At 38.2% G+C, this 16,271-nt stretch overlaps 1 protein-coding gene across 5 annotated transcripts in view; it reads left to right on the top strand.

The window, feature by feature from the left end:
• Positions 1–16,271, top strand: part of SLC38A11 (solute carrier family 38 member 11) — a 56,563-nt gene that overhangs the window by 38,504 nt on the left and 1,788 nt on the right. For all 5 annotated transcript variants that reach the window (XM_043488332.1, XM_043488331.1, XM_043488330.1 and 2 more), the window contains one exon: positions 6,256–6,387. In XM_043488332.1, coding sequence (XP_043344267.1) covers positions 6,256–6,387 — 132 coding nt within the window. The remainder of the gene's footprint in view (positions 1–6,255; positions 6,388–16,271) is intronic.

The following is a 16,271-nucleotide window of genomic DNA, read 5'->3' as shown; positions in this document are numbered from 1 at the left end:
AATGTCAGCCTTTAATAGAGTCAAACCAAGATTTTCTTTTACTCATTCTTACAAACAAATTAGCACTAAGGTTTAAAACAGGTTTTACAAAATTGTCTTTTGGCTAAAATGTTTTATAAGTCAACATGTATTAAAAGCACCATAGGACAGATATGATCAATTGTATTATCTTTTAAAAGACTAAAATATTTTATCTTTCATGAAAACTTAAAATTTATTTTAAACCATGAGTTTTAGAGATAATTTTATTTATATATTTACTAAGTTTATAAATATTTTATATAAATATAAAACAAGCATGTATTTATGCATAAATTTATAAATATGTTTATTATGAATTTTTATCTATATCTGCATATTGATATATTTCACTTATAAAGTCATCTCCAAGTTATATTATATCATCTACCTGGATTCGTAGAGGAAGATTAAGTAAAAGAGAACTGATTCCTTTTGCAGAAAGTTGGATAATGTGGCTTTGTCAGGAATCCCTTATATAGCAAACTAAAAATCCACTGTACCATTTAGCCGAAAAACATGATCCTGCTTCATAGTGGTTCTTTCAGGAATCACACTGAAAAGGCTTAGTCTTAGGATCTATTCCTAGAGGCTGTTTATACAGTACACTGTCAATGGATCTAATGTGTGAAGTGAAATGCATGCAAAGCTTCAGATACACTAACTAATGGGCAGGCTTCTAGAGGCAGACCAGTGCTTGCCTTATGCTGATTCTGGGTAAGGAACAGCACAGGGAAAAGGAATGAAGACATGGTCAGCACTATGTATGTCCCTTACAGTTAGCATTTGTCCTCACTTACAAATATATAACCCACAGACCAGCTCACCCCCTTGAATACAGGGAACAGTAGATTGAACTTGATGAATAATTTTGAATCAAAGAGCTAACTATTGTTGGATGCAGGAAATGGTTTTATTTTAGTTTCCACCCAGTACTTTAGGTTCACATCTGATCCCTAGATCAGCAGTGACAGATGGTATATTCTCATGTGGCTTCTGGTGAGCTGCTCGTGGACTTCTGAGTCACTCCACCTGCACAGCTTCTGTCTTCAGTACTTGAGACTTGTGTTTCCTTTCTAGCTGCCCTGACAGGAAGACAGAACTAAATCAAGATCTCTGCCATGGTAGCAGATAGTGGGCAGAGGAACTTTGTATATTCCTCACCCATTCACTTCCTTTTTCTTTCTCTCTTTTCTGCACATGCACACACACACACACGCACGCACACACAAACATACGATTGGCATTAATATAATCAAAGTGATTTCTACTCACACACAGGTAAAGTAGCTGGCCATGTCCAAGGATGCCACAAAACCAGTCTACCCCTAATAAATATCTGCACTAGTTTGCCCCACTGAGTGAACTTCATCATTAAGAATGCACTCAAAATGAGATAATATTTGGAAGGACATTACCAATTACCAAAAACCAAAATGAGTAAAAGTGATTAGTGAAAGTGAAAGTCACTCAGTCGTGTCCAACTCTTTGTGACCCCATGGACTAGAGAGTCCATGGAATTTTCCAGGCCAGATACTGGAGTGGGTAGCCTTTTCCTTCTCCAGGGGATCTTCCCAACCCAGAGACTGAGCCCAGGTCTCCCGCACTGTGGGCAGATTCTTTACCAGCTGAGCCCAAGGGAAGTCCAAGCATACTGAAGTGGGTAGCCTATCCCTTCTCCAGCAGATCATCCCAACCCAGGAATCGAACCAGGGTCTCCTGCATTGCGGGCGGATTCTTTACCAACTGAGCTATCAGGGTAGCACAGTGATTAGTATCCCCATTTAATTATTAGCAGAGTTATGTCAGTATCCACTCAATGGGGCACTGTTACTTAACTAGAAATGTTACTTATCACAGCTTGGGGAACTGACTTCCTTAAGGTCCCCAGCATCTGATCCAGTCCTACCATTTCCAACTCTTTTCTTGTGGTTCTTTTGCAGTTACCACCCTGTTTAGACTGTCTCCTCCTTGCCCCCCCATATGTATCTTTCCTATTCTCTTTGCTCTTTTTCACACTCTTGCCTTGGTCTATAATTCTGCTCTAAATCCCATCTGTGTTTCAAGCTCTTCCTCAAGCCAAAGTAAGAAAAGGACATTTCAGGAATACGATAAAGCCAGTTACTCACATGGAGACAGAACTAGATAGCTAAGTTCAGTTCAGTTCACTTGCTCAGTGTCTGACTCTCTGCAACCCCATGAATTGCAGCACGCCAGGCCTCCCTGTCCATCACCAACTCCTGGAGTTTACCCAAACTTATGTCCATTAGTCGGTGATACCATCTAACTATCTCATCCTCTGTCGTCCCCTTCTCCTGCCCCCAGTCTTTCCCAACATCAGGGACTTTTCAAATGAGTCAGCTCTTCAGCTTCAACATCAGTCCTTCCAATGAACACCCAGGACTGATCTCCTTTGCATGGACTGGTTGGATCTCCTTGCAGTCCAAGGGACTCTCAACAGTCTTCTCCAACACCACAGTTCAAAAGCATCAATTCTTCAGTGCTTAGCTTTCTTTATAGTCTGACTCTCACATCCATATATGAATACTGGAAAAACCATAGCCTTGACTAGATAGACCTTTGTTGACAAAGTAATGTCTCTGCTTTTTAATATGCTGTCTAGGTTGGTCATAACTTTCCTTCCAAGGAGTAAATGTCTTTTAATTTCATGGCTGCAATCACCATCTGCAGTGATTTTGGAGCCCAAAAAAATAAGTCAACCACTGTTTCCATTGTTTCCACATCTATTTGCCATGAAGTGATGGGACCAAATGACATGATCTTAGGTTTCTGAATGTTGAGCTTTAAGCCAACTTTTTCACTCTCCTCTTTCACTTTCATCAAGAGGCTCTTTAGTTCTTCTTCACGTTCTGCCAAAAGGGTGGTATCATCTGCATTGTTTGAGGTTATTGATATTTCTCCCAGCAATCTTGATTCCAGCTTGTGCTTCTTCCAGCCCAGCATTTCTCATGATGTACCCTGCATACAAGTTAAATAAGCAGGGTGACAATATACAGCCTTGATGTACTCATTTTCCTATTTGGAACCAGTCTGTTGTTCCATGTCCAGTTCTAACTGTTGCTTCCTGACCTGCATACAGGTTTCTCAAGAGGCAGGTCAGGTGGTCTGATATTCCCATCTCTTTCAGAATTTTCTACAGTTCATTGTGATCCACACAGTCAAAGGCTTTGGCATAGTCAGTAAGGCAGAAATAGATGTTTTTCTGGAACTCTCTTGCTTTCTCTATGGTCCAGCAAATGTTGGCAGTTTGATCTCTGGTTCCTCTGCCTTTTCTAAAACCAGCTTGGACATCTGGAAGTTCACAGTTCACATATTGCTGAAGCCTGGCTTGGAGAATTTTGAGCATTACTTTACTAGTGTGTGAGATGACTGCAATTGTGTGGTAGTTTGAGCATTCTTTGGCATTGCCTTTCTTTGGGATTGGAATGAAAACTGACCTTTTCCAGTCCTGAGGCCACTGATGAGTTTTCCAAATTGCTGGCATATTGAGTGCAGCACTTTCACAGCATCATCTTTCAGGATTTGAAATAGCTCAACTGGTATTCCATCACCTCCACTAGCTTTGTTCATAGTAATGCTTCCTAAGGCCCACTTGAATTCATATTCCAGTATATCTGGCTCTAGGTGAGTGATCATACCATCATGTTTATCTGGGTCGTGAAGATCTTTTTTGTACAGTTCTGTGTATTCTTGCCACTTCTTAATATCTTCTGCTTCTGTTAGGTCCATACCATTTCTGTCCTTTATCGAACCCATCTTTGCATGAAATGTTCCCTTGGTATCTCTAATTTTCTTGAAGAGATCTCTAGTCTTTCCCATTCTATTGTTTTCCTCTATTTCTTTACATTGATTGCTGAGGAAGGCTTTCTTATCTCTCCTTGCTATTCTTTGGAACTCTGCATTCATATGGGAATATCTTTCCTTTTCTCCTTTGCTTTTGCTTCTCTTCTTTTCACAGCTATTTGTAAGGCCTCCTCAGACAGCCATTTTGCTTTTTCGCATTTCTTTTACTTGGGGATGGTCTTGATCCCTGTCTCCTGTACAATGTCATGAACCTCCGTCCATAGTTCATCAGGCACTCTATCAGATCTAGTCACTTAAATCTATTTCTCACTTCCACTCTATAATCATAAGGGATTTGATTTAGGTCATACCGGAATGGTCTAGTGGTTTTCCCTACTTTCTTCAATTTCAGTCTGAATTTGGCAATGAGGAGTTCATGATCTGAGCCACAGTCAGCTCCCGGTCTTGTTTTTGCTGACTGTATAGAGCTTCTCCATCTTTGGCTACAAAGAATATAATCAATCTGATTTCGGCATTGACCATCTGTTGATGTCCATGTGTAGGGTCTTCTCTTGTGTTGTTGGAAGACGGTGTTTGCTATGGCCAGTGTGTTCTCTTGGCAAAACTCTATTAGCCTTTGCCCTGCTTCATTCTGTACTCCAAGGCCAATTTGCCTGTTACTCCAGGTATTTCTTGACTTCCTGCTTTTGCATTCCAGTCTCCTATAATGAAAAGGACATCTTTTTTGGGTATTAGTTCTAAAAGGTTTTGTAGGTCTTCATAGAACCATTCAACTTCAGCTTTTTCAGCATTTCTGGTCAGGGCATAGGCTTGGATTACCGTGATATTGAATGGTTTGCCTTGGAAACGAACAGTGATCTTTCTGTCATTTTTGAGATTGCATCCAAGTACTGCATTTTGTTGACTATGATGGCTACTCCATTTCTTCTAAGGGATTCTTGCCGGCAATAGTAGATATAATGGTCATCTGAGTTAAATTCACCCATTCCAGTCCATTTTAGTTCACTGATTCCTAGAATGTCAACATTCACTCTTGCCATCTCCTGTTGACCACTTTCAATTTGCCATGATTCATGGACCTAACATTTCAGGTTCCTATGCAATATTGCTCTTTACAGCATCGGACCTTGCTTCTATCACCAGTCCCATCCACAACTGGGTGTTGTTTTTGCTTTGGTTCCAACCCTTCATTCTTTCTGGAGTTATTTCTCCACTGATCTCCATTAGCATATTGGGCACCTACTGACCTGGGGAGTTCCTCTTTCAGTGTCCTATCATTTTGCCTTTTCATACTGTTCATGGGGTTCTCAAGGCAAGAATACTGAAGTGGTTTGCCATTCCCATCTCCAGTGGACCACATTCTGTCAGACTTCTCCACTATGACCCATCCATCTTGGGTGGCACTGTCTAGTTCTAAATTATATTTGACTTTTTTCTGTCCTGTCAAAAACTGATTACTATTTGTTTCATTGGATTGTTTGAATCTCTCTAATTAGGATGTTAATTCCTCAGAATAGGAATCATCTCCTAGACATTTTCTCTTAGCATTATACAGTGTAGGACACATTAAATAGGTATTAAATAGGTAACTGGGCTTACCAGGTGGTGATAGTGGTGAAGAACCTGCATGCCAGTGCAGGAGATGTAAGAGACACAGGTTTGATCCTCAGGTCAGGAAGGTCCTCTGGAGGAGGGCATGACAACCCGCTCCAGCTTTCTTGCCTGGGGAATCCCATGGACAGAGGAGCCTGGTGGGCTACAGTCCATGGGGTCTCAAAGAGTCGGGCATGACTAAAGAGAGTTAGCACACACACAAATAGGTAACTGTTGAGTGATTTCCTAATCTGAGTATCAGTGGAAAATGGTAATCAACTCTTCTCCATTTTTGCTAAGGAAAAGCAAGATAAAATAGACTTAACTTGTACCAGATAGGATTTAGGTTATATGAAGTTAGTTTCCTGTTAGTAAAGGATATTAAACATGCATTATTATTAAAATATATTGTGCTGACTCTTTCCTTAGAGGTCCTTCAGATAATCTAAATAGCATCTGTAGTTTGTGTTAATGGTAACCTTATTGGACTCAAGGAAGAAGAATAAGGTAACTTCTCAAGGTCTCTCTTACACTTCAGAAATATGTTTGTTCCCTCAGGAGTATGCCATGTTCTGAGTCTGGAATGTAAGCCACTGCCTGTTTTAACGGTTCAACAAAGAATACTTGTTATTGATGTGAGTGTTTGTCTGTATGTAAATAGTTTGGAAAAGATACAACATTCATTCATATGACTTAAGATTTGATTGATTGCCTTACTGAATTTTATATAGTCCCAACTACTATAATATAAAATTCTCTTTTAAATCTCCTGCACAGCTCTGAGAGTCCCTCTCTAAATAATCTGTTTATATTTGGCAGGTAATTGCCAATGTGTTTTTCGGTGGGAATCTTTCATCAGTTTTCCACATTATCATAACTGTGGTTATCATTACCGTGGCCACACTTGTGTCACTGCTGATTGATTGCCTTGGAATAGTTTTAGAGCTCAATGTAAGTACATTTGAAGATTATAAAAATCTCTTTTAAAGTTATGTTTGCATTTAACATGAGATGTATTTTTCCTTAATAAAGGTGTCATTTTCTGAACTGGAATGAAAATGTGCTTGTTATATTATAGTAAATATTTGTATAGATGATATTATGTGGTTTTCAGGACTCTATATTTTTAGAGCAGTGGTTCTTCAGTGGGGGAAATGCCCTTCTATCCCCACCCCCAGAGGACACTTAGCAGTGTCTACAGACGTTTTTAGTTGCCACAACTGGGTAGGCTGATGCTAATGGTAACTAGTGGGTAGAGGACAGGAAAGTGGCTAAGCATCTCACAATGTGCAGGGTAACCCTTACCACAAAGAATTATGCAGTCCAAAATGTCAGTGGTGCTGGAACTGAAATACTAGTTTAAGCAGTTTTTCCATATTTTGTTTTCTATAGGGCATAGATATAATTGAAAATAACTATAAACTAAACAAATCTAGGGGAAATTCCTTTGCAGAGTAAAGACAGGCCTAGAGAGGCTCATTAAAATACGTAATGAAGGAAGTTATATCCATACCCCACATTCACTTACCCTGGCACATTTTCTTTAAGTATTTCTCTCTCTCTCTCGAATATCCTTTGTAATCTATACTGCTGATTTCCAAATCTATGTCCTCATCATATCACATTTGAATTAATATTGGGGTTTTGCTTCAACTAGCACATACTTAAGTTCTGCTTCCAATTTATCACCATCCTGCTTAAAAACTCTACTTTTCTCTCAACAAGCATAAAATCTGTTGCCTTTATCACCTGACCCCAAGCTATCTATGGAAAGTTATTTACCAGTAACTTCCCAAAATATATCCACAGCTCTAGTTGATCTTATTTTTGACCTATGAGTAATCCATATTAATTCTGTCTTTTATCCTATCGCTTATGTTTATTCTTTCCTGTAATTATTTTTTTCTTTCATTTCTCTCCAAATCTTACAAAGATTTAAAGTCTAGTGCAGCTTTAATATGTTTATTTGTTGATCAGATATATATTAAATAATTACAATTGATCTTTGAACAACATGGGTTTGAAATATGGAATTTACTTTTACACAGATACTTTTCGATAAATATGCACTACATGAACCTCAGTTGGTTGAACCTGCAGATATGGAGAAACAGAGTATGCAGAAATGTATATGTTATATATGAGCTTCCAACTGTTCAGTAACCCCCTAGCTCCCACGTTATTCAAGGGTCAATGATACAGTTGCCACAAAAGCAGAGATACAAGGATGGGAGGAAATCAGAAAGGATCTGTGCTTTCGTGGAGCTTACAATCTCACAAGGAAACTTAAAAGTTCAGCTACTATATAGGCAGTGAAGAAAAGAAAAGGATGTGGGTGGACTCCTAAAAGACACTGTTTAGAAAAGATTGACAGAATTTGGTAACCAATTCAATTGGGAGGTCAGGGTGATAGAGGGGCGCATCAAGAATGACTTCTGGGGACCCAGCAATTCCTCTTCTGGGTATTTATCCAAAGAAAAAAAAAACACTAATTTGAAAGTGTGTATGTACTGTGGAGTTCTTGACAACAGCCAAGATACGGAAGCAACCTAAGTGTCCATCAAGAGATGAATGAATAAAGAATATGTGGTATGAAGGATTAATCTCAAAAATATACAAGCAACTCCTGAAGCTCAATTCCAGAAAAATAAATGACCCAATCAAAAAATGGGCCAAAGAACTAAACAGACATTTCTCCAAAGAAGACATACAGATGGCTAACAAACACATGAAAAGATGCTCAACATCACTCATTATTAGAGAAATGCAAATCAAAACCACAATGAGGTACCATTACACGCCAGTCAGGATGGCTGCTATCCAAAAGTCTACAAGCAATAAATGCTGGAGAGGGTGTGGAGAAAAGGGAACCCTCTTACACTGTTGGTGGGAATGCAGACTAGTACAGCCGCTATGGAAAACAGTGTGGAGATTTCTTAAAAAACTGGAAATAGAACTGCCATATGACCCAGCAATCCCACTTCTGGGCATACACACTGAGGAAACCAGATCTGAAAGAGACACGTGCACCCCAATGTTCATTGCAGCACTGTTTATAATAGCCAGGACATGGAAGCAACCTAGATGCCCATCAGCAGATGAATGGATAAGGAAGCTGTGGTACGTATACACCGTGGAATATTACTCAGCCGTTAAAAAGAATTCATTTGAATCAGTTCTAATGAGATGGATGAAACTGGAGCCCATTATACAGAGTGAAGTAAGCCAGAAAGATAAAGAACATTACAGCATACTAACACATATATATGGAATTTAGAAAGATGGTAATGATAACCCTATATGCAAAACAGAAAAAGAGACACAGAAGTACAGAACAGACTTTTGAACTCTGCAGGAGAAGGTGAGGGTGGGATGTTTTGAAAGAACAGCATGTATATTATCTATGGTGAAACAGATCACCAGCCCAGGTGGGATGCATGAGACAAGTGCTCGGGCCTGGTGCACTGGGAAGACCCAGAGGAATCGGGTGGAGAGGGAGGTGGGAGGGGGGATTGGGATGGGGAATACGTGTAACTCTATGGCTGATTCATATCAATGTATGACAAAACCCACTGAAATGTTGTGAAGTAATTAGCCTCCAACTAATAAAAAAAAAGGAAAAAAAGTGAAAAAAAAAAAAGAATATGTGGTATGTATATACAATAAAACACTACTCAGGCATAAAAAATAAAATCTTTCCATTTGTAGCATCATGGTTGGATACTGAGGATATTATGCTAAAGTGAAATAAGTCACACAGAGAAAGACAAATACTGTATTATCTTACTCATATCAATATGTGGAATCTAAAAGAGATTAAACAGAACAAAATGGAAACAGACTCATAGATACAGAGAACAAATGACATACAGAGAGGAGGGGCAGGGGTGAAATTGGTCAAGGAAACTGAGATACAAATTTCCAGTTATATGATAAATAAGTCACGTGTATGTAATATACAGCATAAGGAATATCTATAATATTGTAATAATTTGTATGAGGACAGATTGTTCCTAGAGTTGTTCTAATGTTCATTTCATTATGTATGTAAATGTTAGATCACTATTTAGTGCAACTAAAACTCACATAGTATCATATGTCAACTGTATTTCAATTTTTTTTTCCATTTATTTTTATTAGTTGGAGGCTAATTACTTTACATGTATTTCAGTTCTTAAAAGTGACCAAAAAAAAAGGACTCCTTGATTCTACTTTGTGGAAGTAGGATAATGAGATCATTTGGTGAAACATGAATAGAAGTGATTCTCCTGCTTTAGAGTCTTTCCTCTTCCCCTTCTACCATCCTTCTGGAATTTCTACTCAGAAGCACACCACTTAGCATTGATCAATCATGTCCCACTGGGAGGGTGGGCTTTTATAGATAGAATATCAAGTTATCTTTTACTCACTCCATTGAGAGTTAAGGGGGAGGTGAAGGTAATATTCCTTCCAGGTGCCATTTGGATTTGAAATCCCAGATAAAGGTAGTGGAAGATTCAGTCAGGAACACACTGTTGGGAGTTTTCCTGTATCAGATCATGTGGAAAGTAGAGAGCAGGCAACTCCCCCAGCCTTCAGATGACTAGGGAAACATCTGTTCCACCAGAAATGGAAGGAAAGTTCATAGGAAACATGGACAATTATCCAAGGTAACTTTTACCTACTTCCTGATTTTGCATAGGCTAAATAAAAGCTAATAGGTTCACTGAAAGGCATTTCATGTTCCAACCTCGATCTATGTAAATGGATGATTGCAACCTAAACGTAACTTAATTTAAGTACTGCCTTATATCATGTATGGTCTGGACTGTCCGTAAGCTTGCCTTTACTATCAAAGTACAAGTTCTTTGGAGACAAGAATGGTACTTAATTGCCTTCTTCATCTCCCACAATATATATAGCACAGTGCTAAGAACACGGCACTCAAATTACTGCATGGGCCACTGTCCATTGGGAGCACAGTGGAGGGCCTATGTCTACAAATGCTCCTGGACACAGAAGGCATTCTTTAGTGTGCATGACCAGTCCTATCTGACTCTTTGTGACCTACCGGCTATAGCCCACCTGGCTCCTCTCTCCATGGGATTTCCCAGTGAAGAATACTGGACTGGATTGCCATTTCCTACTCCAGGGGATCTTCCCAACCCAGGGACTGAGCCTGCATCTCCTGCATTGGCAGGTGGATTCTTTACCACTGAGCCACCTGGGAAGCCCATTCTCTAGTTGTGGCATCAAGCAATTAAGTGTTACAAAAAATGGTTGGGGCTGACAGTAATAGTAATCCTTTAATTATGCTGAGGAGATGACCAGCGCAATTCCCAGCTCTGTTATTGCCTGTTTTGTGAAATGTCTCATTTGAGGTCGCATGTTTGTTTGAATATTGTAGGATTGTGATATGAGAGAACATATGTTTATCAACTGCCTTACTACTCTCTATTTTGATAGCCTAACAGTTTTTGTTCCCTTTAAGTTAACCAAGCATACACATATGGCTTATTTTTCAGAAATGATATATTTATGTAAATTTGACCATTACTTTCTATTAATTCCAAATCTCCCTGACACTTTGCACAACAAAATTATAAGCACATAATGGTGGGCTACAGTCCATGGGGTTGCAAAGAGTCAGAAATGACTGAGAAACTGAACACAGTCACATTAAATATTTCCAGTTGTGCCTATGTTTAAATTTTTTGTGGTTAAGACAGAATTCTGGTGTTGTAATAAAATAATAATATTTCATGAAAATCTGTTATGAAGTCAAGATCTGAGCTGAGTTTGAGGACTATTTTTAAAAATTTAAAACTTGATTCTAGATCCTTAGATTTTTTTTTTTTTTAAGAAAAACCTGGCTATATAGACATTTAAGAAGAGTGCCAAATTGTCATGATCTAAGAACTCAATTACACTAGTTTTAAGAAATCTGAGATCTTCATTCACTTCCAGACCATCTGAGTGTGTATTTTTTTAATCAGTGAAAGTCTTTTTGTAAGTGCAGTGTCACAGTCAGGTCTTTTGTGGGTATTTGTTATGTTTTACAACATCAGATCAAGCAGCGGGTCACAAGCACTTTAGAAGCAGCTAAAGCATGTGATGTTTCCCCTCCAAACAACAGTCTGAGCTAACACGTAGGGAGCATTTACTCTGGGTCAAGTGTTTTGCGTACATTATCATCATTAATCTATATAAATTTCACATATGAAGATACTGAGGCACAGAGCGATTGACGCCATTAACAGGCCACACTGGGTTTTTTTTTAATTGAAGTATAGTTGATCTATATGGACTTCTCAGGTGTCCCCAGTGGTAAAGAACCCACCTGCCAATGCAGGAGACAGAAGAGACACAAGTCCGATTCCTGGGTCAGGAAGATCCTCTGGAGGAGGGCATGGCAGCCCACTCCAGTGTTCTTGTCTGGAGAATCCCATGGACAGAGGAACCTGGAGGCTTACAGTCCATGGGGTCTCAAAGAGTTGGACACGACTGAAGCGACTTAGTACCCACTCATGCATAGTTGATTTAGAACATTATATTACTTTCAGGCGTACAACTTAGTGATTCAATATTTTTATAGATTATACTCCATTTAAAGGTATTATTAGTATGAAGCAATGGCTATATTTTCCTATGCTATACAATACATCCTTGTAGCCCATCTATCTCATACATAGTAGTTCATATCTCTTATCTCCTTCCCTTATCCTATCCTCCTACCTTACTCCCTCTCCACTGTAGCCACTAGTTTGTTCTCTATATCTGTGAGTTTGTTTCTTTTTTGTTATATTCACTAGTTTGTTTTGTTTTTTAGATTCTACTTATAAGTGATGATATGGTATTTGTCTGTCTGACTTATTTCACTAATCATAATGTTCTCTTGGTCCATCCACATTGCTGGAGATGGCAGAATTTCATTCTTTTTTGACTGAGTAGTATTCCAGTGTATATATGTGTATGTGTGCATATACCACATCTTCTTTATTCATTCATCTGTCAGTAGACACTTAAATAGGTCACACTAGTTTTAAGTGGTAGAAAGTGAACACAAGCTTTCAAATCCTGTTGCCCATGTTTTTAGTCATTATGCTAGTCAGGGATTTCCTATGTATAAGGCTTTAAATCATGCAAAATAAATGTATTCATGTCTCCTCCCATTTTTTAAGTTAAAAATCTATGCATTGAGTTTACCTGTAAGTGAGGTTAAGAGTAATTCAGAATATACATAGATAGACTTTAGTAAAGGGTTAAATACAAAAAAATGAAATTAAAAGTTTTTTGTCTAAGCTGATAATGTTTAGCTAATAGCCTTTACCTTAGTTAATAAGGTAGTACCTTAGAAATTATTTTCCTATTGTGACCTGTGAATCATCACTAAATAGAGAAGGATCTTTACAGTTGATGATAGAATCAGACCTTCAATTTGCAAAGTTAAGGAAATGATATTACTTAGTATAACTAAAATGATATAGAATAAAATTATTCAGGCTTACATTAGTTATTTAAGAAAAAGCAAAATCCCATTTAGAACTGTTTCCTTTTTATTTTATTGTTTTCATGGCAGTAGATCAAAATGACTTATTTTCCAAGGCAAATGCACCCTCAATTTTAAAGGATTCATTTTAGAAACGAAGTAAGTTCCATTCTTGTTAATAAGAATCCAACATCTTGGCACTAGTGTTGCTGTTAGAGAAAGGAGGCGTCTGCAGTAATTGGGTCCTCTGGGTTTCTACTTGCAGCAGAACAAAGAGAAAAGATGAAGCAGCTGGTGCCTGTGGCCAGGCTAACCAGCCCAACAAGCAGTGTGCGGCGTACAGTGGAGGGAAGAAAGCAAACCTCTTACCCAGCAAGCGCACACAGGCTGAGCGGGCTGTAGTCCAAGCTGCCGAAGACCTCTGAGCTAGAATTTCTCTTTAAGGCATAGGAACACATTTCATGAGTCCAGACTGATTACAAAATAGAAATTTTAAGGATGTTTAAGCACTCTTTTCTTTAGTTTTCAGCCTCCTTGCATCAGACGAGAGGTTTCTGTTCAGGTAGGAGGATTCAAATACTTTTCCAATCTGTACTGCCAGTAAAAATATTCAACACCCTCTGTTATTTCCCACCTGCAAACTGCAAAATGCCCTGACATCAGTAGTGTTTTTTATCAAAGAATAGTGCTTTCCCCTTTTATAAATAGGCTATATATTTTCTTGTCTCTTCATAAACAGTTTTAGCATTTATGTGCTGTCAGGAAATTTCGAAAATTATTACTAAGCCAATGGTGTATCCTCTGACAAGGCTATATTAGATAGATGAAATTAGTTGGGCTAATTTATAGGGAATGGGCCTCCCAGGTGGCTCAGTGGTAAAGAATCTTCCTGCCAATGCAGGAGACACAGGAGATGTAGATGTAGGTTTGATCCCTGGGTTGGGAAGATCCCCTGGAGGAGGAAATGGCAACCCAGCCCAGTATTGTTGCTTGGAAAATCCCATGGACAGAGGAGCCTGGCGGTCTACAGTCCATGGGGTCGTGAGGAGTCAGACACAACTGAGCGACTGAGCACACACATACACACAATTTGTAGGGAATAGAGCAGATGTTTTTATCATTTTACTGATAATCTTGGGTCCTAGCAACAATCTTTACCAAGACGGAGCTTTCAAATGTTAGGGAAGTAACTGCTATCTAGACAAGATACTCAACTGGACTTCTTCCAGTACAAACATCAGCTATAAAGTTTTCCCACTAATTGCTACTTTCTCAACCTTTAAGAATTATGACATAAACAGAACACCCATTGCTTTGTGCTGCCCAGCAAGTTAGGTTTGGAAGAGTCCCAAAATGCTGACTGATGACAGCTTCTGAGCCGCAGCTGGTTGCAGTTTCCATCCGGATAGCACTTTCACACTCCACAGTTCCTGATGAAGTTGCTTCGTGTGTTCCTATGAACGGCCTTTTATCACTCTTTCTCTACACACACGTAGACACACACACACACGTGCACGTAATCACACATGCATGCATACACAAACATATTGTTGTTTAGTCACTAAGTTGTGTCTGACTCTCTTGCGAGCCCACACTATAGCCTGCCAGGCGCCTCTGTCCATGGGATTCTCCAGGCAAGAACACTGGAGTGGGTAGCCATTCCCTTCTTCAGGGGATCTATCCGAGCTAGGGATCAAACCCGGGTCTCCTGCACTGCAGGCGGACTCTCTACTACTGAGCCACTAGGGGACTCCTCCTGTGTTTGTATTTTTTATTTTCAAAAATTATTTCATAGAAATCAAAGGATAATTATTATAAGCATGGATTAAGTATTTTTTGTAATTCAAAAAAACATCAGTTTCAAATGTCATAATGGAGCCTAAGAAATACACAATTCATTTAACTCTAGCCATATGAAAATTAATCCTTTATATGCTGTGTACTTTTGTAGGTATTCATCTGTATTCAGGTACTATGAATAGCAAAATTATGTTGTTCATATATTTCAAATCAGAAAATGACACCTCTTAGTATTTTCTCATTCTTATGCCTGTGACTATAGAAATATTTTCCATGAAGTGTGGTTCCTTCTATTCTTTCCCAAATTTTTAGCTGCTACCTGGCTAGTCTGACTTCATGTGTTCCTCTTAATTGATATTTCTCCTGACTTGCTGTTTTTGTTAAAAACTTGTATTTTTGAAATCATATGATGTATATTTTTGGTATGAGAGTAGCACTTAGTATAAAGCAAAGTAAATTCAGTAAATGGTGATACTGAAAAAAATCTTTCTTTTAAAAATATTTTAAGGTATAATCTGTTCTTTTACATCATCCAACCTCAGAATCAGTTTTCTATGATTTTCCCCTGGGGTTACTTTACCAAAATAATGCCAAAAAGCTTTCAAACCATAGGTGATAGGTGTATAGGGTTTTGTTATATGATTCTTTCTACTTTTCTGTATATTTACAAATTTCCATAATAACTTTTCAAGTTTGGAAAATATATATTTTGTGGAATACTTCTTTTTCATTCTTAACCTTACCATATTTACTGAGTGCCTGTTTAAAAAAAAAAGCTGGTGTTTTATGACTTAGGAAAGTACCATTTGTCATATGATTATATTTAATATATTTTAATAATATGTTTATTTTATTTAATACATAAATAATTTTAACATAATCAGAAAAATATATTACCTAAAATGCATTTAATTTTAACATGATTTCATTTGCAGAATTCCTTACAGATTTGGCCTCCACAAATGGAAAGTCTCTTTCCTTTGAAGTCAGTAACTTGTGGTCTTTTTTATAATAGATAGCAATATTCCCTGTAATTTTCAATCTGACATTCCCCCTCAGGTTGGACTTATCCATAAACTAATGTGGGGGCGAGAGGATGAGTCATAGCTATTTAGTTCTGCTGTCAATTTTCTAGGATAATTAATGTGAGTAGTTTTACTTGAAAGAGGATTTAGAAATGCTATTTCATGCTAAGTACCCTGAGGGGTACAGTTTTCCCTTCTCATACAGACAGGCACCTACTTTCTTACAAGGTCATGAAGAGAGGAGAGATAAGACGCATGCCCTCTGTACACCTCCAAATATTCCCCTTCTGTACAAAGTTGACAAATAGACCTCTCAGTTTTAAATGGCAGAGTAGGTACACAGCAATTTGAGATGAAGAGTATAAGGAAATATGATGTGACTGAAAATGAGGGAACTTTTAAGAGTTTGCCAGGAATCAGCCATACCATCTGCTTTATTTTTTTATATTATTTTCTGATTATTATTTCTTAAGCCTGATATACCATTATATTATTTTACTTTTCTCATCTGTAAATGTACTGTCAGCAAAGGAAAGTCTTTC

Source organism: Cervus canadensis, chromosome 15 (assembly GCF_019320065.1).
Source record: "Cervus canadensis isolate Bull #8, Minnesota chromosome 15, ASM1932006v1, whole genome shotgun sequence".
Taxonomy (NCBI): domain Eukaryota; kingdom Metazoa; phylum Chordata; class Mammalia; order Artiodactyla; family Cervidae; genus Cervus; species Cervus canadensis.
The sequence above is the reverse complement of the archived record's forward strand: the minus strand, read 5'-3'. Positions and strand labels throughout refer to the sequence as shown.